At 44.8% G+C, this 15,812-nt stretch overlaps 1 protein-coding gene across 2 annotated transcripts in view; it reads left to right on the top strand.

Moving 5' to 3' along the window:
- The first annotated feature begins 7,101 nt into the window (after nucleotides 1-7,101).
- Nucleotides 7,102-15,812, top strand: part of ADAMTS6 (ADAM metallopeptidase with thrombospondin type 1 motif 6) — a 158,655-nt gene continuing 149,944 nt past the window's right edge. Inside the window, exons 1-3 of one of the 2 annotated variants that reach the window (XM_076361965.1) lie at nucleotides 7,102-7,294; nucleotides 12,285-12,670; nucleotides 13,491-13,855. In XM_076361965.1, the coding sequence (XP_076218080.1) occupies nucleotides 12,574-12,670; nucleotides 13,491-13,855 (462 nt within the window). In that variant the 5' untranslated portion in view covers nucleotides 7,102-7,294; nucleotides 12,285-12,573. Of the gene's footprint in view, nucleotides 7,295-12,284; nucleotides 12,671-13,369; nucleotides 13,856-15,812 lie in introns of those variants that run through there. The other variant, XM_076361964.1, reaches the window with a different exon arrangement.

The raw sequence follows: 15,812 nt of genomic DNA, 5'->3' as shown, positions 1-15,812 counted from the left end.
AAAGCCAGTTCATATTTCAACTCACAGATTGTGCCCAGAATATAGGCCTGTAACTAAGAAATGTAATCTTTTGACTCCTTAGAAACTGAGTTGTTTGTGATTTTAATGCACAGCTGAGTTTTCAGCAAAATGTGAAAAAGCCATGCTGCAAAACTTATGTTGTGACCTTTGATCTTCCACTGAAAGTCCTTTATTTTAATCTTCAGACTATAACAGTACCCTTTTAACAAATAATAAACAAAAATATATGCAAGACTGAATGTATTTCAAGAATATTTAGTGGAATAACAGAAGATTCATAGGACTAAGTCCTATGAAAGGGTTATATAAATTTCAACCATCATGGTATTTGCTCTTGCTCCCAGGCTTTGTGTAAGTGGCAGAGGGCTTTGAGAGGTTCATTTGAGAAATAGCTGCGGTCACTGCTAGGGGAACAGTAACTTCTTTTTTGGGACTTCTTTTTATTACTATTCTTTCATGGGAGATCACTGCTCTCACAGCAGAGCAGCTAAATGTAATATATGGATGCTCCTGAGCTGCCTCAGTGTGAAATCCAACAGCGTAGTGGACTCTCATGGATACCTGTGAATGCCACTGGATTACAGTGGAAATCAGTGGGAAGTGGGAAGTGCTTTTAAGTTAAGCCACTTGCTTACAATTTGTACTGAAGAAGTTGAAGACTGCTCTTAACATAAAAACAGCTGCTGGGTCATACTAAAAGACTCATGTGGCCCTGGATTTTGTCTCCAAGAGTGGCTACAAGGGGATAACTAGGGTTAACTGGGCAAAGAACAGGGCAAGCATATAGGGCAGTTCTCCTTTCTACTCTCCAGTCTCCAGTGTCTAACCAGTTCCAGCTTAGGGACATATATGAGGGTCAGAGCCCTTACTGCTGCACAAACCATCTTCACGCAAAACCAGCCAATCCTAAATAAGTTGGAAAAGGGAAATGCTGGACATTTTAAAAGGGCTTTAACAAACCCCTTCAAAGCAGAACACAGTCTTCCCTAAACAAGGAGCTGTTAGTGCTGTGGTAATCCTGTAAGAAAATGAACAATAAAGTTACTTGTGAGTTACTTGTGAGATAAGAGGAAAGAAATGTATTTACTAACCACATTCACATAACACCTTACTGCATTCACAGTAAGTCTTTGCATTTTGGAGGGATACCCAAAAGTTACAAAGGGAGAGGTGAACATTGTAATTTTTTTTTCAATTCTTCTTCAAACCATTGGCTTAAGAGCTTTTATTAAAGACAGTTCCATTTATAAACTGTTGCAAGACGCTGTGGTAGAAAGAATGCCAGAAAACCATCTAAATTAGACAAAGTTGTAATCTGTGTCCAAAGCAGTATGCACCGTATGCTCTAGAGTTTTTAATAAATCTTTTCCAGCTATACAGTCCAGGAACATGGAAAGGAAAGTCCAATTCTTTCCATTCAAAATAAATCTGTGCTCATTTCATGATCCAATTTTACAATCTCTGACATTAGTGTATGTGTTCATGCTTTTACATAAAGCATACCAAGAAAAGGGGAATCACCACATAGTTCAGCAGATGCTATATGAGCAGTCTGTGATGCTCATCAGTATGACTACCGTAATTCTCCTCAATTCAGAAACTAAACAAGTCACTCATGCACCTGAGACCAAGGTGCCTAATTCTGCACTGGGAGTGTCATTCCTAGAGCTGAGTGCCAGACTGCAAAATGCTGCAGTGCTCTGCATGGTAACAGCCAAGTCTTCTTGTGAGTTAATTCCAGATTTTTCATTCTAAAATCAAAATAACTGAATTCTTATGTATTTGCTAAGATTTTCTGCACAGCTTTTATACGTTTCTGTGTACACTAATCTTTGAGGAATACCATTTGCCAAATTTTTCCATAGAGATTTTCCATACACATTTTCCACATATTGTACAGTTTGTCTCAGCTTTGTTCTCCGTAAGTCTTACAGATTGTTCAGACTTTATGAACAACTTTTTCTGGAAACAGGAAAATAACAACACAAGAATACACAGAAAAACTATAATACATATAGCTGGAAAATGCTCCCTTTAAACAAACTGTTATGCCTACTAACCTAATCTTCATTCTGGTCTCTATCTCTTGACTTGGAAAGCCGGAAATAGACAAAGCAGGAAAAAATACTCTGTCTTTGAAATAGAACAAGTCCTCCCATCTGGGCTGCCTCTTCTTTTTCACTTACTATTGTTCCTGTTCTTGTGTGGAACTGTATTGTTTTTTCTATACTTTCTACTTTAATCTTAATGAGGACAGGACCAGTTCCATTTTATCTGCCTGCAAAATTTGAAGACAACATCCATTCTGCTATAGGGATTCCCTAATCAGCTTGAGTAGTCTAAGATTCCTCATCTCAGGTTTACCAGAGAGAGATTTAATCTTACCCCTCCCAGTGTCCACCCCTCCCACGTTTTGAGCTAGCTCTGAGCGTTACTCTCACCACATTCTGATCTCCTCTCTGCCCTGCCTCATCTGTGTTCCACCAGGGAGGAAACTGGCCGGGACGTGCTGGAGGATGCCAAGCTTACATGAAGTTTTCCAGTTTTATTTCCAAATTTTATACTAAAATAATCAGGTTGGCCAGGTTCTGTCTTGCAGAAACAAGGAGGCTTGGGTGACGATAAGCCCCACATCAGCATAACACACACAGCTGCTTGCAGGAAGCATCCTAGAAAAGGATGGCCTACCATCCTGCCTTTGGTAAGGCTCTTCGTATTTAAATGAAGACATTCTTGGCAATATCCGCATTGCTGGGCAGAAGTAGCCACAAAGTCACACTTGAAACCAAATGCATCCCTGTGAATTTTATTTTAGAGGGCCATCAAGGACAGCTCAACTCAAAAGGGGTGCATTTTCCAATTGAAAGTACACTTTGATATGCAGTCTCTCTCTGAAATACAATGTGCCAGGCACAATAGCTTCTACTTCTGATGGCAAGTGGTTCGTATTAGGTTGAACACATGGCCCAGGGTCATTTCTAGACGTGTTTTTAGATCTCTTCCTGCAAGGGGAGATGAGATTTGTAAGCAATCTGAATTCGGGCTATTTACAAGGAAATGTCAGTGAAAGATACTGGATCTCAGTCGCACCATTACCTATAAGCCCCCCTGGACTCTTTTAGTCCAGGGGACTAAAAATGAAGCCCTTATGCACATCAAGAGCTTTTCTCCCTATAAGCACAGATAAAGCACTGAACCTACAGCACATATAAATGCAAGGTTATAATGTATTTTTTTTTCAACTATATGGTCAACCAAAGTATTTTAGCAAGTGTATTTATGTAATTTATAACATAACTTTATATTTAATTTTTAAAAATTATTCTCTCCCCAAATACTGCTGGGATATCTCTAAATATGATAGGTTATTACCCTCAGGCCTTCACTGACCAGGTCAAAATATATCCTGGTAAAACCCCCCACTTTCAAGCATGTCCATCCAAATGTACAGGTAACAAGAATCTCATCTTACTGAAATGCACTGCTCACCAAAGACTTGTAGCCTTCTCTTCTGTATTTATTTCAGTTAAAAGCAAGATTCCTGGAATCAGCCCCAAATACCTCCAAACATATCTAGCAATTGATATTTTGATATAAATTTGATAAATTAAAGTTTAATGTAAATAAACAAATATGTGTGCTTGCCAATCTTACCAGTTGTTGACTGACATGCTAAAGGATTCAAAGGCCTAAAGTAAAGTAAAGTCAAGAATGCTTTAGCTAACTACTTCCACGGTCAGCAAAGACTAACAAACTGGTTAAGACATGGAGTAACATGCTCTGTGCTCAGTAAAAGTATAATCCTGTTCAGAGCTTCTGAGACACGGTTGCCCAAATGGTTTATACATGTTATCAGAATTCACAGTAGAATTCCTATCCCTGCTACAAAGACTTCTACTTGCAGCAAAGGAAAATTTAAGCTAAGAATCTGCATACTGCTTTCTGTGCAAGTTTCTTTCCTAAAAAGTTGCAGATCGTAAAAAATGTATAGAGATATTATTTGGGCTGATGAAAGAAAAATAAAAGTCATCAAGTAAGCCCACTATTTTTATCTGAATGAGGTTCACTCTGAAAAACGATTTTATGCAATAAAGCAAAACAGGTAAGTCAAACTGTATTGGGAATTCTGTCAGAAATTCTAATCACAGATGGTCAGGAATTTTTTAACTGGAGCCAAAGCTTTTCCTGGTAATATACGAGTTTTGACAAGATTGCTATTGGAAACATTTTCTCAGCTCCAGCAGTGGGTGTAGGCAAGAAAATGTAGTTGTCTGGGACAGGGAATAAATAACTTGTTGGTCTGAGCAAGCAGCTGGGTTTTGCAGAGCCCATATATCTTTGCTTTGCTTTGCTTGATTTAGAGTAGGGAGTTGAACCCATGTGAGGGCCCTAACCAGACATTTGATAAGCTGCCTTTCTTTTTAGCTTGATGAGTATTTAATCAGTTATACACAGCAGAGCAGCTCCAGCCATGGAGAGGCCAGTCTTCCACACCAGAATAGTCCCCAGCCTAGCTGTCAGACAGCAACGTGAGCATTCCCGAGTCCGACTTGGGCAGGGTCTGATTTGAAGGCAGGTCTCCCAGATCCCATGAGGATACCATAAGCATGAGGCAATTGGCTGTGATATGTCTCTGTCTGTTCAAAAGGTTATTTTTGGTCCTGATGCAGAACGGGGGAAAAACTTGCTCTTCACAATCTGTCCTTTCGAAAGGATAGAGTCTTGCAGTTCTCCGTATGTACCACTGAGTTTGCAGAAAAGGTTGAGCAGAACCTGTCACAATGCCTGTCCATGGAGACAGATGATGCCGCCTGTCCGTGGAGACAGATGATGCCGCTAAGGTACACCTGGCTGCATCTGTTGCAGAGCTTGCTTGGTGACCGCGGTTTATCCATGCGATCATCTTATATATTGATTTGCTGCAGAAGCAGGAACTTCGGCATATTAACAAAAAATGCTCAACAGTAGAAAAACCTGTTTTAATTAAGCAGACATACCCACCAACGCAGCAATTCCCCACGCACGCATGCGATGAAGCAGAGGAAGGGAGGAACTCGCCCGCTGTGCGTCCCGGGGCAGCGGGCAGCCCTGCGCGCCCCGGGCGCTCCCCGCGCTCCCTCCCCGCTCGCCGACGCAGGATGGCGCCCTCGGTATGAGCAATTAACGCGGGGGGAGCAGGTTGGCAGCCTATTTCCAGGATAAAGCGTTTCTCTGTCTGAATGCCCGTATTCCTACGGAGCATTGGTTTCACAGCCCCGGTTTTCAGTGCGCTGGTACGTTCTGCTACTCCCCGAACCACTGTGACACTCATTTGCCCAACGACTGCAGAAGGATCTCACAAATAAGCTGTGTTTAGTGCAAAGTTTCAGTATGACTGATGGCAAATGCGACCAGCTTTTTAGGGGGTTGTGCTTATTTTGCTAGAGCTACCGCTAAAAGAAATTTCACATACTTACACGCAGAATGTCATTCCACTCTATCAGTGCTTCATATTTAAAGGTAAGCGTGCAGCGTTTGTTTGAAAGAGTGAACGCCAGCCACAGCTCTGCCTTCCCCACCTCACAGGGCAGGCAGGCAGCCCTTGGCGACCGCGCGGGTTACTACGCGGACTGTTGACTCTGCAGGCTGATCCTGTTCTTCCGATCCTCGGAGAAGTCCCGGAGGAGCTGCGCTCTTGGACCTTTCCCTGCGAATCGTTTCGCAGGCCAGCCAACTATTATAGATTCACCAGAAGAATTACACCTACTACCTCCGGCTCGGGAGGAAAACGCGCACACGCACCACTTAGGAAATACTGTTAGCAGAAGCTCGAAACTTTAGAACCTAGATTCAGGAAGGGTTGTTTCTCCCCCCCCCCCCCCCCCCATCTTTTTTTGGCTATCGGAAATTAACTTGGCGGTTAGGAGAGCAAGTCTCAGATTGCACCCTCCCCCCGCCACCGCCAGCTTCACGGAACACAAGCGATGCCGCAGACCGCCAGCTACCCTCTGCCATGCCCACCTTCCTCCCGCCTCCAGACGGGGCTGGCGATGCCGCGACGCGGCCACAGTCCCCGGGTGGCCCCGCTGCCCCCGTCTCCCGCCCAGTGCCACCCGGTTCCCCGCCGCAAATGAAAGTGAAAGCGCTCCGCGCGGGGCTGCGGGGGCAGGGCCGGGCCCAGGCGGGACCCCCGGCCCCGCTGCGGTGGTCAGCCAGCTGCCGCTCGCTGCGCGGGCTTCAGACACCGCCTCCCCTCAGCTGGAAATGGTGGTTTTTTTTTTTTTCTCTTTTATTAAGGCCCGTTATGGGGCGCGAGCCGGGCCCCGCCGGCGGGGAAGGGAGGGGTAGGGGCATGGGAGGAAGGGGCCGCCCCGGCCCGCCGCCCACCGGCAGCGCCCCGGCCCGGCGCCAGCCGCCTGCACACCGGGGCTGCGGCAGCGGTGGCACGGCCGTCCCGGCACCTCCCTGCGGCCAGGCCGGGCTCCCCGCCAGCGGCGCGGCTCCCGCCTCTCCCCGCGGCACCGGCCGGAGGTCGCGCCGGGGACGTTACCCCCACCCCCCCGGCCCCTCCGCCGCGAGGTGCGCGGGGCCTCCTCCCCGCCCCCCCCCCCCCCCCCCGCGCCGTTTTTCGTTACCCCGACTGTACCCCTGCCCCCCCGCCGCCACGTGACGCGGCGCGCATGCGCGGCCGCGCCGCCGGCCCGGGGCACATCTGCAGGCTGACGTCAGCGTGCTCCGCGCCGTCCCCCGGGCGAGGCTGCCAAGGCTCCCTGCTGCCGCCGCGCTCGGCTTGGCCGGGGGCCGGCAGCGAGAGGAGGTCTGGGGCTACTTCAACCAAACTTTCCTGAGTCCTTCCTGCTCTGCCTGCCTTCCCTTTCCCCCTCTCTCCCCCCCCCCCCCCGCTCTGTCTCTCGCTCCCCCCTCTTCCCCCCCCAACTCAGATGATATTCACATGGTATTTTGCACAGAGGAGGCTGCTCAAGAGGAGGGCACCCACCCCCACCCCAATATAAGCCTGTTTTTCCTTCCTTCCTCCTCCCCCCCCCCTTTTTGTTGGAAAGACAAAATGTGCAGGGTGATAGGTTGGGTGAATTGATGGCATCCTTCCTCCTGCCAAGCCAGCCCGTTTTCTAAAAACCCCTTTTAGGAAGGCTAGAGAATTTTATTCTGTTGGAGAATATAACCCTGATGGTTGCTTGCACAGAGGGGAAAAGCAGAGAGGAATACGGGAATCGTCCTGTGCAATCTCTATTGTTTGAAACTTACTTTATATCAGAAATTGAAGATGAAAACGGTAAGGAAGATTTCACGCTATTCAATGAAACTTTTTGCTTTTCTTGTGTCCCGAATTATGGTGCGTGCAGGGCTTTGGGGAGCGGGGGGAGGTTTATATTGCATTAGGCGAGGTGGATTTGGAGTAATTTCAGAGAGAAGCCTTCGAGGATGGGGGAAGGGGTGCGAGGATTTTCAACCGAAAAGAGTAGTGATTTATGAGGTACGGTCTCGAATAGTGCAATCTTTTTAGATTGTTCATACTTTTAATACTAAATCGTTGGTAGAGGGAGGAAAAAAAATAAACAACAGATGAAAACCAGAGCAGCCCCCAAACCCCAACGACAACCCCACAGCCATTCCGGATTGCTTTAAGTTTAGGAAGCCCGGCGTTTGGCCGTGCCGTGTCCGGCGTTGTCCGCTGCAGCGGTCAGACAAGTGCATATTTTGTGCCGGGGCTCGGAGGGTCGGCGCGGCCGCCGTCCCGCAGCCCGATGCTGGCGGGGATGTCGGGCTCTCGCCGGACTCATCAGGAAGATGGAAGCGTGTGGTTTTGATTTACTTCGAGCCGCTTGGGATTTGCCAGACTCTTAACCCCGCGGAGCCGTGTTTATCGGTGTGTGCCTGTCTCCGCAGCGGCCCGGGGTTCAAAGGGACTTTGTTTGGTGGGAGGAGGTAAGTGGGCTCTCGCTCCCTGGCGATGTGTGTGCGGATTTTGTCTTCGCTATTTTCTTTCATTGTTGTACAAGAGAGAAGAGAGAGGGGGGAGAGAGAGGGGGAGAGTCAGACTCTTGTTTTTATTTGGGCTGCCGGTGCAACGCGTTTGGGCCAAACGCCAAGTGTCTGGGTCACACGCGTTTTATCCAAATAGATTCAGCGCTGCTGTCTGGAAATGGGCTGCTGAAAGTTAACTTTAGGATCAACTCCACCACAGCAACCAGACTCTTCCCTTCAGCCTCTCTAGGGAGGAGGGCGCTTTTTTTTTTTTCCCCCTTCCTTTTTCCTTCTGAATTTTCTGAGGGATGCGTGTCTAGTGACCTCCAACTTGCTTCAATACTAGTTTTTTTTAACTTTTTGTGCGTGCAGACGTGCGTATAAAACATGCATGTGTGTACGTGTTGGGCTGTGTGTGTAGCCATGTATTTTTCTAGTCTGTTGACTTTTTTTTTCGGGGTGTGTGTGTTTGCTTTTTTTGCATTTCCCCCCCCCCCCCCCCGAAATGCAATGACAGCTGACCCTTCGGCAGGGCCGGCGGGGAGCCGTGGGGCAGGCGGGGACGGGGGTGTCGGCCGGCCCCGCCGTACATCGGGGCACACACAGCAGCAATTCTATTCCTCACGCCTCGGTTTCTGGTTAATTCCCGGGGAGGAAGGATCCGTCCTTCCCCTTTGTACGTGTCCCCCTCCCCGCCACCCCCCGGCCCCCGTTTCTTTTCACCGAGCCCTTCCCGGCGCGGTCTGCGCGTCGCTGTTTTCGCCTGGGGAGCTCCCAGGGGCACGGCTAATCCCCGGCTTTTGAAGCCCTGCAACACTTTTTCACGGCCAGCCCCGATACCTGTAATTGAATTTGTGTGATTGATGCCCGCCCCCCGCCCCGTCCCGTCCCCTCCCGCCCGCCCTCCCCATTTCCTTAGCAACCACTCGTACTGCCGGCAAGGACGGCCGCCCCTGGCCGCGCCTCACCGCGGCGCTCCCCGCCGCCCGACCGTGCTGGGGAGGGCGGGAAGGCGGCGGGTACCTCGCGGCGGCGGGGGGAGCCCGTGCCTCCCCTCCACAGGCGGCGCGGGGGCCGAGCCGCCGAGGGGGGGGGGCGTAGTGACCCCCGCCCGCCGGGAGCGGCGGGTCCGTTTCCCGCCCGCCGCGGAGCTCGACGGGTTTGTCGCTACCCTCGACCCGTTCGTTCCGCCCCGAAGCGTAACCCCCGGTCGGTCTGTGTGATCCGGCGCTGCGGTGTCATGTTGTTTCGGTACCTCGGCTGCTACCGGGAGACCTCACCGCCGCCAAGTGCGCCGGAGCTTGAGGGTTCTGTGGTGGACGCTCCTGGTGTGGGGACCCCGGGAGCGCTGGGGGACGTGGCAGTCCCAGGAGGTGGCACGTGTGGTGAAGCTCTTGGGAGAGCGGTCTCTTGGCAGCTTGCCTATCCTAAAACTTCAGCTACTTTCAGTTTAAGGGACACTTCAGTTGCCCAAGGCGCCTTTGCTTAGATGGAGGCTCCCAGGGTGGCCGATCTGAGCAGTTTGGCTAGTCACCTCCCCATAATCCACTTTCTAGCCCAAAGTCTTCCAGTACGTGTTTATGGCCTTTTTTCTCCTCGTTGAGTGTCAGTGGGTAGGAAGCTCATGGCACCAGTGACAGGACTGCCGTTCTTGTCATCAGTGCCTCCACAGAAATGCCAGTACCGTGCACCTGCTTTGTCATTGGCATCCTGGATTTTGAAAAACATCTCGTACTTCTTTGCTGCTTGGCAGAGCTTTTATAATTAGGTAGGAGCTTGTGGTTTTAGGTAGTGGTTCAGGACATGGAGCCACACCTGCTCTTACCTGTGGTTGAACATGTAGTTCAGCCATGAGCTGGAGGAAACGCTTCTTATTGTAAGCTTAGTGTTGGCCAAATGTGCCATCTTGACAACAATCAAAAGTGGAATGCTGAATATATGCTACGGAGGAAGATGGAAAGAAAAAAGGGTATAGACAGTGGATGCTTTGAGGTTCCTACCAAACTTCATACTAGAAGTACTGTATCTGGAGTTACCACGTCCATTACTGCTCCTTAATTTGGAGCATTAATATAGCTACGTGTGGTCTGCTTGTATCAGTGCTCAAGCTGGCTGTTAGACTTTTGGAAAGGAGGTTAAAAGTTCTGCTGGAAACTCCAACAACCTTAATGTGAAAGAAGATTTTTCTTGTGTGAAGCTTGGAATGAGGGAGACCTTTCACACAGACCCCTGCAAAGACGCTAGACGTGGGTGACTGTTGGACACTGTTGTCTAACACTGTTGCCATTGGTGTCTAAATAATGGGCACTGTAGTTTATGTCCAGTACGCTGAGCCACCTAGCTCCTTAGGTACTATAGTTTCAGGAGGTCTTAATGTTAGGATAACTTATTATCAGCCTAACAGGCTGAACATGAGCTCCCCGTTACGATTTTTTGGCTAAGTAAAAGCTGTGAGACAATGTTACCTCTATATATGGCAGTGATGAGCCATTGCTGGACTACAGTGTCCAGTTCTGGTATCTGTGCATGAAAAGGGATGCTGACAAATTGGAAAGAGTTCAGAAAAAAAACCTGCAGAAATATTTAGACATCTGGAAACTGGATTGTACAGAGTGAGGTAAACCAAATAGGTTGAGCTGCTTATTAGGAGGTGTCAAGAGGTGCTTGTATCAGATTATAATTATCCATACAAGGAGAAGAAAGCAGCTCATTAGGAGACGGGTAAAGCAAGATTCAGTGACAGGAATCTGAGACTGGACATTCTCAGTTTGGAAATAAGGCACATTATTTAGTGTACTAATGTAGCTGAAGAGTATGGGGTTGATTACGTCTCTCCAAAACTTATAAAAGTCTAAAAGCTGTTACTAAATATTAGCTAGGTAATAAAGGTTTTACATGGAAGGCTAGACCAGAGATTTTATTAATATGCTTTGAGGCCTTGCTGCATGTGAATGGCATCACTAAATCCTTATGCTTCCCCAGAAAAAAATACTACTAAGCCCAAGCTATGCTTGCAAAGTATCTTTTATTCCCTCTATGAGCCTGATTAAATCCTGTGTGCTGTCTTGAAAGATATTTAAAAAGTAGGTATTGGAATGATCAGATTAACCTCATTTACACAGTAATAATTAGATGTGTTTCAAATTGGCTAAGAAGTTTTCTAGTATTCACTGTGATGTTAGTAAATAGGATTTGCATGATGTTGATCTTTGTTGATATGCTACAACTCTAGAACCTTTACAAATAATCCACTGGCTGCAGGGGTATTACCTGTCTGAATGAATGTTGTAAATCATTCCCAGAATTTTAGAAAGGCAAATTTATCTGGTGCATGTGTAAGTGACTCTGTATGCTTTTGGAAATTTGTTTTTAAACAGTTTTCCCTTCCTAGGTGTTCTGTTTCTCCATTGTCTGCCTCAGCAGAGTTTGCTCTATGCACAGGTGTGCTGCGAGTGCTTAAGAGGACTGATTAGTACCAACTGGCACAACACATGGTTTGGTATCCCATGATACTGGACTGTTAGTTTTCTGCATAGATCTTCCATTTAATCCCTGGCCACAGCTAAAGCTGCTTTTTAGTATTACTGCAATAGTGTTTTAAATGCAAAAAAAAAAAAAAAAAAGGCAAGTAACACGTTATTTGCTCAATCCCGTGACCTGCAAAATGAAAATAAAAATATATTCTACTACATCAAATTGTAGTTAAGATATATAAAAACATTTTTGACAACAAATATTTGAAAAATCAGAATGTGTATGATGAATAGCTTCAGATACTGAAATTTGTTCTTTGGTATTAGAACGTGCAGCATTCCCATTTAAGTGAATGAGAATTCTGCCTGCATAAGCAGAACCCAGGCCCAAGTAATAACAAGATACATGCTGCAGAAAGATCAGATAACTGTACTCTGGATTCTTTCCCAGGTTCTTCCTTTGTCTACCAGTGTATTGGGTCTAGTTATTCACTGCTGAAATCAATGAGTGCATAGCATTAATTATAGCTGGAACAAGTCTGAACACAGTATCTGAGCAACAAGAAACCTTAATTTTATGAATCCTTACACCTATTTAACATAAAGTCGATATGTGCATCTTAAGCTGTATGGATTTGCTGTTCAAGGTTAATGGTAATTCATGGTTTTTGTAAGATTGTGACCTTGGACAGTAAAAGTGAGAATGGTTGAATATTATTTCAAAATGTTGCATTGTGTAGTTCACTATGATGGCTTAGTGTTTTGCAGTATAGATCTGTTTTAGTAGGAAGAATTTGCCTTGACTTACTTTCTTTTGTTTTTCAGGAAAAGAAATGGAGCAAGTTCAGTAACTATCCAGTCTAACGTCTTACTGATATCTTAAGGAATCTTACAAATACTTGTTTTGAATTGAGAAAATGACTGCAGATATAGAAGAAAGTACAGGTTGTTGGAAAAGAATACCTGTCAAAAAGTGGAACCTCCAATAGTTAATTTGGAAGTAGTATAAAATAAATATACCTGTTATGGTGCGATTCTGGAGTGGAGTTAACTCGATAGCACACAGGTAGCTCTCCAAGGAGGAAAAAAAAAGAGCTTTCTGTTTTTCTAAATTATGGAAATTTTTTGGAAGACGTGGACATGGATTTTGAGCCTAGTCATGGTTTCATCAGAATTTCACAGTGTCAACAGGCTTTCATATAGTTCTCAAGGTAGGGGTCCGACCTCTGTAGCTGATGATGAGATGCATCTATTGAGATGACAAGAAGCATCTATTTTTGCATTGCATTTGGGTAATATTTTCTAAACCACGTTTATATAATTCATAAGATCATATGGGCTCTGCTCTTAGTTTTATCATGATTCATTGTTGTGGAAGTTTAAATACAGCAAATCTGATTAAATTTTTTGTTTCAATTTCTTTCTGTCTACTTTAACTGTAGGAAAGCCTTGCAAATTAAATGTAGTAAAGTATTGTACTTGATAATAGTTTAGAGACTTGCCATAACAACATTAACATGTTTTTAGACTAGGAAGTAAGGGTCTAATCTTACTTCGATCCATTAACATTTACAGGTTTTTAGTGAAATGAAGAGCTGTTTACAAGTTTTTACAATATAATACTTTCCATTACTACTGTTTTTATGCTTGCAGATGGATCTAATAGCTTTTGTCTTTGAATGGTATCACTGGGAAGAATGTGTCTGTCTTAGGTTAGAATTTAGCCCCAAACGTTTACATATTTTGGGTAAATAGGAAAAGATATGTAGTTAAAAATGTTTGTATTTCCAGTGACATCAAATTAATAGGAAACTGAACACATTTTCTTGACTTAAAAAGAAAGAAAAGAACGTTTTGGTTTATGTAGTAAAACGCTACATCTTGCGTTTACCTGAAAATGACTTTTACTCATGAGGGTGATGAGATTTAGCCAAGTATGGTTTATGGTTATACTACTACTTGTTGTTTCCTGTTATATTTTCTTCTCTTCTATGCCCACTCCCTGGACTGTCTTACCTTGTGATTACAAAGAGGAATTCCTGTCTTACCTTGAACACTACCAACTAACAATCCCAATAAGGGTTGATCAAAATGGAGCCTTCCTCAGCTTTACTGTGAAAAATGCTAAACCCTCAAGAAGGAGGAGGAGCACAGACCCTTATGACCAAGAACTGGCAGCATCTAAATTATTTTTTAAACTTTCTGCCTATGGCAAGCACTTTCATTTAAACCTGACTCTCAACACAGATTTGGTGTCCAGACATTTTACAGTTGAATACTGGGGGAAAGATGGACCACAATGGAAGCATGATTTTTTAGACCACTGTCATTACACAGGATATTTGCAAGACCAACACAGTACAACTAAAGTGGCCTTAAGCAACTGCAATGGTCTGGTAAGTGCACATTACATGTTCTACTATAATAGTGTGCTTGTCCCTCTTAAATTACAGAAGATGATCTTAATTGGCATATCTTTCAGTTTTTTGAGTCCCTGCAGGAAGCAAGCAGACAGGAAGGTGCAGAAAACCCCTAAAACCTGATCTGGGTCCTGGGGAAAAGTAGTCATCAGTTTTTCAAGCTTAATTGTAAGTACTAAGACCCAATTCTGTAGTCCTTTAGCAGGCAACATTTTCAGTGTTTACAGTGTCTGCACTAGGGCTGCAAGATTAGGTCTGTGCTGAGATCCTTACAGGTTACAAAAATGTTGCAAGCTCAAGGAACTGGGAGGAGGAAACAGTGGATCCTTTAGGATGCTGAATCTCTCCAGAGAGACATTGATTGAACTGAACACCCGCTTGCTGTCTCTGAGAATTTGGGTTTAGAAACTTTGAGTAAATAACAGAGAAGAGGAATTGCTTGGTGTGGAAGTCATCGTTGCTATAAATTCAGAGAGTGAAGAGAAAAGTAGATCCTTTGCAAGTGCCAGCATCAGAAAATAATTAGAAGTATTTTAGAAATATTTTGTTTACAAATTGTAAACAGTTGCATTTAAAAGTAGGTTTAAAAATTCTCATCTCTTTTATTCTCATCTCTTCTTTTACTGTTAATCTCTTGACCACATGACAGTAGTACTTGCATGGGAAAAAGCTTCTTTTATTCCCAACAGAAATTAGAAGACAAACACAAAAATTTAAAAACTTTCAGATAAATCCATCACAGAGTTACTTTTAAATGATGAGTCCTACTGATGAATATTTTGTTATACATCTGCTGGTTAGAACAGGTTTAATAAAGCAATTGGCAGTGAATATTAAAGACAATATTACTTGTTTTAGAATTAGTGATAGTTCAGAATATCTTGTGCTTAAGGCATTCGTCGTATTTTCCAGTCTGATTGTTGGTCTGTAAGAGACTGCCAGTCACATTCTGCATAGTCCTTGATTAACATCTGTCTCAAAGCCAGTCATTTAAGTTTAACTCTAAAACAAGTAGTAATCTTTAACAGTGAGTGTTATTCACAAGCGAAATTTAATCATTCCATTTATTCCAGTTGTCCTGTTAGGCTTCAGTATTGCCAAATGAGTCAAATTTCTTCCCCTTAGTGAATGTTTTGAATTATTCTGTTTAGTTATTCGGGGTGGTCAGGTGAGATCATGATCTAATTAACATAAGTTGTATGACTTTGAAGAACACTTGTAGCATCTGAGATGAGTTCTAGTGCAAAGAGGGCTTTCTCTCAGTTTCGTTATAATAAAAGTGACAAGCCGTCAGTTCATTTCCCTGTCACTGTTTCCTATTTCAGCCTCTCCCTCTATATTTCTCATTACAAAGTGCCCCAGAATTACAGGCTGCTACTTACTGAAGTTTCATTCCAGCAGTTTCCATCTGCTGGGCCCTGATTATGCTATAAATTGTCTGAAGTTATGAGGAAAGCTCTATAATCCAGTGAGCAGTCATGTGAGGAAATTGAAGGTCTTGTCCAGCAGGCTTGCTGGCTTCCAAACTCATATTTACTTCAGTGGATGTTACATTTGTGGATGGATTGCAGGTTTGGCCCTCTCATGAAAGAGCCGGCAACGAGCAGCATTTTGGGGCCTTTGGATGTTGGGTGCAAGCAACAAGGCTGAGGCATCGCCTAAGCTCAGTATGTCATACTGAAGGAAAGAAGAGAAGAAACAGTGGTAGACTGGCTGAAGAGAGAAGAACTTCACCGCAAGGAAAGGAAGTTTGTCTAATTCTGAGGGGAGCAAGTCTTAAGAAAAGTTTTGGAACTCATAATAGTGGAATCGAGTAGAAACCAAACTTCTTACATTCTGACCCACCTCTGTCCTCTGCCAGGTGTCAAAGCTCTTCACTGAGTGCTCAAACAAGTTTTCCACAGTAGCAAATCTTCTCATTTTGAGCTGAAAA

The sequence above is a fragment of the Aptenodytes patagonicus genome, chromosome Z (genome assembly GCF_965638725.1).
Source record: "Aptenodytes patagonicus chromosome Z, bAptPat1.pri.cur, whole genome shotgun sequence".
In the NCBI taxonomy this organism is placed as follows: Eukaryota; Metazoa; Chordata; class Aves; order Sphenisciformes; family Spheniscidae; genus Aptenodytes; species Aptenodytes patagonicus.
Note: the sequence above shows the minus strand (reverse complement) of the source record. Positions and strands in the feature narration are given on the sequence as shown.